Genomic DNA, 9,168 nt, shown 5'->3' on the forward strand with positions numbered 1-9,168 from the left:
TATTATTATTATTATTATTATTTTATTGTCATTTTTCTTCAATACTGTGTCCTCAGCTTCTTCCTAGCACCGCGCTTGGCACATAGGCATTTAAAATACTTGCTGAATGGATGGTGACTGAAGGAAAGAAGGCACTTCCCCACCTTAACCAGCAGGTGGCGCATGGACGCAAAGAAAAGTTAAAACTGGTTCGGCTTCTACACCGCTCGGCCAACAGATGTCGCTGCAGTTCCCTGGCGGCAAGGAACCCAGGCTGAGCCAGTGGTGCCAGTGGATCAGACAGGACTCTGGACGAGTATTCCAAATGGAGGAGCCAGAAAGCTATAATTGTATTAAAAAGTCAAAGTCAAGAAAGCTAAGGATAAATTATGTTTTGCATGATTACATATTCTAAAGCTGCATTTTTTTTTTTTTCTGTTTTCTCACTCGATTGAGCAGCAGCAACAAGGAGCTGGCCATGCAGACATCTTATGTAACTGAAACCTCAGTTCAGTGAGGGGGGAGACTGTGGGAGTCAAAGGGAATGAGCATCTGATATGCAGCAGCAGGAGGCCACAAGCCCTGCATGATGCTTCTCCCCTGTGCTGTGGATGTCTGTGGGGCAGGGACAGTGCTCACAAATCTTGTCTGTGAGCCAGGACTGGGGACAGGAAAGAGAGGGAATGGGGCCCCTGGGAGGAGCGTCTGGTCTGGTGTGGACAATGGGCCAGAAAACCAATGAGGCCGAATAAAAGGTGGGTTGGGAGTACAGTGGCAGGAACAAGAGGGTGAGGTAAGGGAAGCAGAGGGACTCTTGAGCTGCCCTGATGCTCTGGGTGGGAGGAAGGCGTCGCAGGCAGAGTGTTCTATGTAAGCAAAAGCACAGGGCTTGGAATGCCCGGCTCAGTTACTGAAAGTGGAGCAGTTTGGTGTGGCTGGAGGAGAGGGTGTAAGACGCTGTGCAGTGGCCCTGGTCGGTGTGGCTCAGTTAGTTGGGCGTCGTCTCGGACATCGGTTTGATTCCTAGTCAGGACACCTGCCCGGATTGCAGACTCGATCCCCAGTAGGGGCGGGAGGGGGGTACGCAGGAGGCAGCTGATTGATGTTTCCCTCTCGCATTGCTTCCCTTTCCCATTCCCTTTCTCTCTCTCTCTAAAAATCAATAAAAGTATATTTTTAAAAAACATGCTGTTGGCCTGGCCACGTGGCTCAGTGGTTGAGTGTCGACCCGTGAACCAGGAAGTCATGGTTCACTTCCCGGTCAGGGCACGTGCCCAGGTTGCAGGCTTGATCCCCAGTGTGGGGCGGGCGGGAGGCAGCCGATGACTGACCCTCTCATCATTGATGTTTCTGCATCTCTCACCCTCTCCCTTCCCCTCTGAAATCAATAAAAATATATTTTTAAGAAGATGCTGTTCAGTGTGGCTGGAGGACAGGGTGAAGGGCAGGGAGTGTGCTAGTTATATAGAGCTGGCAGATTAGCTAGCTAGCACTTTTTCTTTTCTCCTCCAGGTCTTTTAAAAAGTCACTGGAATCCAGGGACCACCAGCCTGGCACAGTCCTAGCTTATTCTTGTCCCCATGTAATTATTAACAGTGACCCCTTCCACCCTCCAAAGCTTCCTAGCGTGGATGGTCAGCTTAGTTAGGGGCCGCTGGTGTGCTTCCATGATCACGGTGACCCCATCTTTACTGAGGGCAGGAGCAGGCCCTGCCCCACCTCAGCGGCTACTCAGTGAGACAAGAGGCTGAGGAAGAAGGAGTCTTATGCCTGGGACCTCAGAGATTGGGGGTCCAGAACAAACCCCTTCCCCCCCCCCCCCCCAGGCAGAGGTGGAGATGCCCTTCCATGAAGAGGGGTCCCCAGCAGGGTTTCTGCCTGCAGGAGGCTGGGGCGGGTTTGTGAGGCCTGCTGGTGGCTGCCGACGGAGGCTGCGGAGTCCTCCCCACCCCTTCCTTGTTTGCTTCCTTTTCCCATCTCCAGGCCACCACCGCCTTGGTCTGGCTGCAGGAGGCAATGACCACAGGGGTGTGGGCACAGAGTTAGGAGGTGGGGCAGCCCGGGGCCAGATAGTCAGACCAGCGCAGGGCAGGGATGCCCCCAGGGAGCATCTGGGCTCTGGCTCTGCTTTGCTCCTGACGTCCTGTGTGACCTGGAGGAGGGCTGCTGGGCTTTCTGGGCCTCAGTTTCCCCACCAGCACCATGACAGGTTAGTTGAGGGGGTCTGCGTGGGACTGGCCAGCCCTGAGTAAATGGCCTTGAGGCATCACTGAGAGAAGAAGGTGGGGCAGTGAGGGAAGCGGGAGGAGGGGAGGAGGGCATTCTGAAGGAGCCAAGCGCATTACCCAGGAATATTAACTGCCCCCGTCACTTCTCCCAGTCCGGAAAAGGCCATGCCCATAAATTAGGGCCATGAGTCTGCCAGGCAGAGACTTAATGAAGAAGGAGATGGACTCCAGTGAGAGCAGGCGGTGCCTCTGGAGGTCACAAGCCCCGCCCCAGCCGGGACAGAAGGAACATGGAGCCAGAGACGGGCAGGGATGTCCAAGGTCAGAGTTGGACGGGCCCAGGATGGCAGGAGCCGGCTCTGCTGTGTTCCCTGCTGAATCCCCAGCACCCAGCGCACAGTAAGATCTCAGGAGATATTTCTGATTAAGTACCAAGGGGCAGGTTTCAGACTGAAAGCCCACCCTCTGGACTCCAGCTGGGCCCTTGCTGGTTCCCACCCCAGACCTGAGGGGCATGGAGAGGAATGGGGTCACGGAAATGAACCCCTCAGGGAGATGGCCCCCTGTGTTTCTGAAAGGAAGTTTCACATTGTTTACAGGGTCACAGAACGCTGGGGAGTCTGGCATGTTCCTCACAGCGCAGAGCTGATTTATGTCTGTCACATTGCCGGCAGCGACACACCCTTTCTCTCCCTCTCCTGCTCTCTACCGTGCCTGCTCTCTCAGGGGACATCCTGGACGGAATCGTGCCCTGCAGTCAGTCCCCTGCAGTCTCCTGCCCACCTCATATCCAGCAGCATTCCCAGCATGTAGCCATTCAGTGGGGGCGCTGGCACGGATGAGAGGGGGTCTGAAGCAGGGGGGTGGCATCAGGGTGTCAGGGCAGGGCAGATCCCTCCATCTCACCTTTCCCTCTAAGGTATCTTCTGGGCTCCTTATCCCCTGGCCCATCTGCCTCCTGTAGGCACTGCTTAGTTCTGATTCCTCTCCATGCTTCCAGTGCCCAGCATGAGGTCTGCCACAAAAAGGAAGGGCAGAAGGAAGCAGTAAGAGGCACCATGGAGGTCTCCTGTCCCACGTCACCAGACTCCACTTCCTTGCCTTTTTGGAAGGTGGGAGTCCCTCTACTACCGCCCAGCGGAGAATGTGGGGGACGCAGATCCCTCTTGCCCACAGGCATCCTCCCACTCATGAATGGTCTCCCAATTCTCAGACTAACAAAATCTTCCTGCCTGCAGGCCTTTGCACAAGCTGACAACTTCTGAGCGTTCTCTGTTCTGCAAACTCCTACCCATCCTTTTGCGCCCCATTCAAATGTGATTTCCTAGAAGTCTCCCTGGGTTGAGTTAGGGGTTCTTACTCTGAGCTTTCAGTGTCCTGGGACTTCTTTTCTCTAAACCAGAGGTCCTCAAACTTTTTAAACAGGGGGCCAGTTCACTGTCCCTCAGACCGCTGGAGGGCCAGACTATAGTTTAAAAAAAAAACTATGAACAAATTCCTGTGCACACTGCACATATCTTATTTTGAAGTAAAAAAAAAAAACAAAACAAAAAAAAAACGGGAACAAATACAATATTTGTATTTGCATGTGGCCCGCGGGCCGTAGTTTGAGGACGCCTGCTCTAAACCTTGATTAACTACAACTCCTCCCCAGGTCGTTAGCTTGTCTGCACTGGTGGAGGCTGAGTGCATGGCTGGATTTGCAGAGGAGGAAGGGCTGGGGCCCCTGGGGACCTGTTGGTAGTCTCCTAAGACCAAAGGCCACTGACAGACCGCAAGAAGAGTGGCAGCCTAGCGATAGCATTTAATGGGCACGGAGGTTAAATATCGACTGGCACTCAATCAGTTAATTTTTGACAACTATCGATTTGATACTTAGCTTAGCAGCAGCTCTCACGTGAAACTCTCCAAGAGTCTTGCTGACGATGAACCCACAGCTAATAGCATGTTTTATTTGCCAGGACTTACTGCAGCTTTTGGCTTCATTACCAGAGGGCACATCTTTGGAACTGGGGAGGTGACCTGTTAAAGACAGTTCTTGAACCATGTTAGAGACACCCCTACTTCTTTGTCCTGGAGGATTGGCAGAGCACCCTCTGAAGGTCATTGACAGGTGGGAATGCTTCCAGGGAATTTAACCCCTTCTCATGCAGAATGACCGGGGTAGTGGGTTTGCTGGGAGGAGATAAGGTCTCATGCACTGTCTCTGACGCTGTAAAGAGCTAACCTAGGGTGAGCTGCGCTCCTGCCCCAAGGCTAAGCTGCAACTGGACTGTGGGGAAGTCCCAGGCAGACTCCTCTGGCAATGAAAGGGACACTCCCAGGAAGAGCGAGAGTGAGCACTTTATCAAGAGAGGGTGTTCCTTGGTGAGATGGCTTAGGACAGCGGTTCTCAACCTGTGGGTCGCGATCCCTTTGGGGGTCGAACGACCCTTTCACAGGGGTCGCCTAAGACCATCGGAAAACACATATATCATTACACATTGTTTTTGTGATTAATCACTATGCTTTAACTATGTTCAATTTGTAACAATGAAATTGGGGGTCACCACATGAGGAACTGTATTAAAGGGTCGCAGCATTAGGAAGGTTGAGAACCACTGGCATAGGAGATGGCTCCTACCTTACCTCTGAGGTCCTTTCCAATGTTTAGAAGGCACCATTTCTAGGATGATGTGGCCCTAAAGTTCTGAAACGCCAGCGTGCTGGACTTCTACCCTGTGGTTCTAGGGCTCTGAGCTCCTAAATGTGAAATAACCCAGCACGGGCACCATGAGGCAGGAGATAAGCCTCCTGGCCTGACCCTACTGGCCCAGAACCCAGCTGCCTCCTTGCTCCACATATCTCAGGGGTCTTTTCATCCACCCCCACCTCTAGGCTGCTTCTCCTCTCGGTCCCTTGCATACGAAGGAGTTCTCACCCCTCCAGCCAGGAGATTGTGGCGTGACAGGGATATGAGGGAGAATCAGGTGATTCGTCAAGAGGGGATGACGCCAAAGCAGCAAACAATGATCCATCCTCTTTCCTGTCTGAATTAACTGCCTCAGTTCTCTGTGGCTGCATTTCCTCCCTGGCAGCCTCATCTGATGCCAGCATTTGTTAGTCCAACTCTATCTCCCCCACAACACCCCCCCCAACCCCCCCACCGCTGTGATGAGGAGTGAAAGGGTAACAGGATGTAGAGGAAGCTTAGGATCCCAACCTGGCTGTGTATGACCCCATCTCAGAGGGTGAAAAACAGACTGGTTTGGAGAGCAATGCCATCCCATGGGAAGTCTATGTGCCTGGCTTCAATCCTGCTATGTGCAGTCGGATCCCATTTCTTTCCCCACAGCCCAGGAGAAGAAACCAAAGGTCACCGCACCTTAGGAAAGTCCAAAATGCCCTCCAACTGTCCCCCCACCCCCCTCCAAGTGCCCAAGGTCAGCCAGAATGATATGGCACCACTTACAAGAGCAGAGTATCAGAGGTTATTGCAGACTTTATAGAAAACGGCCCAAGGGATTTCCAGATTTCTCGGGTAGGGGTGGGAAGGCAGGCCTCAAGCCGGTATGCCGAAGGAGCGCGACTTCCTGTGTGTGGCAGCAGCACAGGCTGGCCGTTCTGCCTGACCAAGGGGGTGGGAATCAGGGAGAGGCAGCCCCCTCCCCACTCACCGATTGTGCTTTGGGATCATGCAGAAGGCAGGGCGCGAGGCTCTGACCCTGAACAGAGGGCTTGTGCCTGAGACGGGAGGTGAGACCTCCCTTCCTCTTCCAGAAGGGGTGGGGGATGTTGGGTGGCAGCAAGGAATCCTTCGTGGAGAAGAGCCAGATGGATGGGAAAGAGCATATGGGCAGCAGCTCCCAGCCCTTCAGAGCCCCTGTCCTGACCCCCTCTCTGAGGCCACGGCGGGTGGGTGACCCTGGTTCTGAGGCCTGACTTCACAGCCCACTTTCCCCGTGGGGAGCCGCTAGCATGGTTGGGGCACCTGCTCCTGTCTTGCAGTGCTGGAGAGGTCATTTTAGGGTGTGTCCAGTGGGCACATGCCAGGGATGGATTCCTCACTGGACACTGGCCTAGTGAGTGGCAGGAGTTGGTACTGAGTGCAAGCTATGGGTGTGTGTGTGGGGAATTGAGAGCCTAAGACTTGGGCAGGGGGATGAAACTCAGATCAGGGTAAAGAGCTGAGAGTTTGAGATTGGGCCAAGCACTGAATACTGGGGGATCAGAGCTCCGGTGGGAAAGGCTAGAGATCAGCTCCACACTAAGGCTGTAAGAGGGTGTTGCCCCTCCCTGGGATGGGAGAGACCAACGGAGCTGAGCCCCAAGCCCCAAGGAATGGGGGCCTGAGCCAGAGCTGAGGTGGTGGGTGGTATGAAATACAGCCTCTGATTGGGAGAGGGTGCCCCACCCTTAGAGCCCGGAAGTGTGGGTCTCTATGCAGGACAGAGGGCTCAGAGCTCTGGTATGAGAAAAAAGGCTCCAAGTCCACCAAAGCCTTTCCGTGGGAGTGCTCTGCTTCTGAGACCAGAATGGGGTGTGAGGGCCCCAGCTCTGGGAAGGGAACTGAGGGCTCCAAACTGGAGATAGGGGTCCTTGAAGTCTAGGGTTATGTTTCCCACTGAAAGGTCAGGGCTCAAAGACGAGGGTGGTGGAAGCAATCTCAGGGCTTTGGGATTTTAGGAGAAGGTGTCGTGGTGAGTCTTAAAAGGGGAAGGGAGGTTGATGGGTCTGGAGCCTGGGATGAGTGGGTAGGGCTTCTGGAATCAGAAGGGCATCTCTGGGTCTTTGATGGTAAGAGCTCTCAGAGGCTGGGAAGAGGGGTATAGCTTGGGGTTTCCATGGGTGTGGGAGGGAAGGAGGTGGTGATGCCAGAATCCAAAGGTTTCAGGCAGGTCAGGGACAGGTCTCAAAAGCCTCAAGCTCGCAAGTGTCTCATACCCACTCCTTCAGGCCAGGTGGCCCCAGTAAAGTCATCAGTTGGCAGGGGCACCCCCAACAAGTGAAGCTCAGAGTCCCGAGCTCGGGGAAGTGGCTCGGGAGCCGGCGGGGGCGGCTGGGGCGGGTACGCGGCGCGGGTCAGCGTCCTGTTCGTAGCGGTAGTGGTAGCCCTCCATCTGGTCCCGGCAGGCCTCGCGCAAGTTGCGCATCCAGCGCTGGATGCCTCGGCGGTTCAGGTAGAGCACCATTAAAAAGATGAGGCCGATGAGCGCCAGCACCAGCCCGAAGAAGACATAGGAGGCTTCCAGCTCCGGGCCGGCGAGCTCTATATCTTCGGCGTCGCGGTCAGCGCAGCGCAACCGCGCCTCGTCCAGGTCCAGGAAAGGCCGGTCTTGCAGCTGCCTCGGGGAGGCGCACCGCAGGCGCCGCGCGTCGGGGACGCGCTCCGTGGCGTTACGCAGCCAGGCCAGCAGGGGGCGCGCGGCGCAGCCGCAGCGCAGCGGGTTGTCGGCCAGCAGCAAGCGCGGCGCGGGCAGGCCGCCATCGCGCTCCAGAGCGCGCAGGTCGTCGGGGCCCAGGCCGGCCAGCGCATTGAGGCGCGCGTCCAGCTGCTCGAGGCGCGGCCGGAGCAGCGCGGCGGGCGGCAGGCGGCTCAGCGCGTTGCCCGCCAGGCCCAGGAGGCGCAGCTCGTCCAGCGGGGCGAGCGCGGCGTTGAGCGCGGCCAGCAGCGCGGGGCCGCCCCGCACCAGCGCGTGGTTGAGCTGCAGCGAGCTCAGCGCCCGCAGCCCGCGGAAAGCGCCGGCGCCCAGGGCGCGCAGCGGGTTGTGGCTCAGGTCGAGCGCCGCCAGACTGGGCAGCCCGTCGAAGGCGCCGTCCTCCACCACCTCGATGTTGTTGTGCGTGAGGCGCAGCGCGGTCAGGAACGGTAGGCGCACGCCGCCCGCCGCCCCCTCCTCCCCATCCGCGTCCTCGCCGGCGAAGGCGGCCGCGCGCAGCACCGTCAGGTTGGCGCCCACGATGGTGAGGTTGCGCGCGTCGGGCGGCACGTCCCGGGGTGGCTGCCGGAGCTCTGCGCCCGACGCGCAGCGCAACAGCAGCTGGGGGCTGCCGAAGCAGTAGCACTGGAAGGGACAGGGCGCGGCGGGCTGGCTTAGCGCCGCCGCCACGAGCAGCAGCCCGGGTAGCAGCGGCCCCCTTGGCTCCGGCTGTCCCGAGCGCGGGGCCATCGCGGCGGCCCCCGCATCCAGCGCCTGGGCCACCGCGCTCACCAGTGAGTTCTGAGCGCTTTGGGGGCGGGTAGGGGGCGGGCGGGGCAAGTCCTTGACCTGGAGAGGCTGGCAGTCGCGGTGGTTCCGTCCGTTGGCTCTAAAATCCCAGGAACCTTCACTTTCCGGGCTGGGGCGAGAGGGGTCAGGCGGGGAGCGGAGCCCCCCGCCCCCGGTGCCCTACTCGCCCTGCGCGCTGGCCTCCGGCTTCCGCGGCCGTTCCGGCTCGGAGCCGAGTGGGCAGGGTTTGCCTCCCCCCTCCCCGCCTCCCGTCCTCCTCCTCCGCCCCCAGCGGAGTCTCCGCGCCCTGCTCGCAGAGAGGCGGGGTGGGAGGCTCCCTCCCGAGAATCTGGGCTTTTGACTGCTGTGCTTTCTCGGCCACCCTCTCGGGTTCCGGATCTGCTGAGAAGTTTGGCTCTCCCAGGTTCTCACTTGCAGCCTCCTCGTCTACCTCACTTCCCATGTTTAAGCTGGATCCTTCCTCTTCCCTCTCCAGCACGTGCGGGGCGGGGCTGGATCTGGGAGAGCAGGCTGGTGGGTCAGACCGGGGGAGCGAGCATTTGGTGGCAGGACGTCAGCATCCTCCCTCCCAGCGCGGGAAGGGATGAGGATGGGCTGAGAAAGTTGCTCTTCCTAATCTAGGAGAAGGCTGTGCCCCCAAAGACTGGAAAATCCCAGCCTCGGGCTCCCTTCGCCTGGACCCCGGTTACATTAGGCCTGGCTGGGTCACCACCACTGAAAGTCCCTGGGACTAGCGTTTTCTGGACCCCATC

General features: G+C 57.7%; 1 protein-coding gene across 1 annotated transcript; it reads right to left on the bottom strand.

Annotated features, from left to right (window-relative positions):
- Positions 1-5,670: 5,670 nt before the first annotated feature.
- TPBGL (trophoblast glycoprotein like) lies at positions 5,671-8,715 on the bottom strand. The gene has a single exon (XM_036324962.1). It carries the CDS (start codon positions 8,354-8,356, stop codon positions 7,199-7,201), a length of 1,158 nt encoding a protein of 385 aa, XP_036180855.1. The 5' UTR covers positions 8,357-8,715; the 3' UTR covers positions 5,671-7,198.
- Between the last annotated feature and the right edge of the window lie 453 nt (positions 8,716-9,168).

This window comes from Myotis myotis, unplaced genomic scaffold (assembly GCF_014108235.1).
Source record: "Myotis myotis isolate mMyoMyo1 unplaced genomic scaffold, mMyoMyo1.p scaffold_m19_p_10, whole genome shotgun sequence".
Taxonomy (NCBI): domain Eukaryota; kingdom Metazoa; phylum Chordata; class Mammalia; order Chiroptera; family Vespertilionidae; genus Myotis; species Myotis myotis.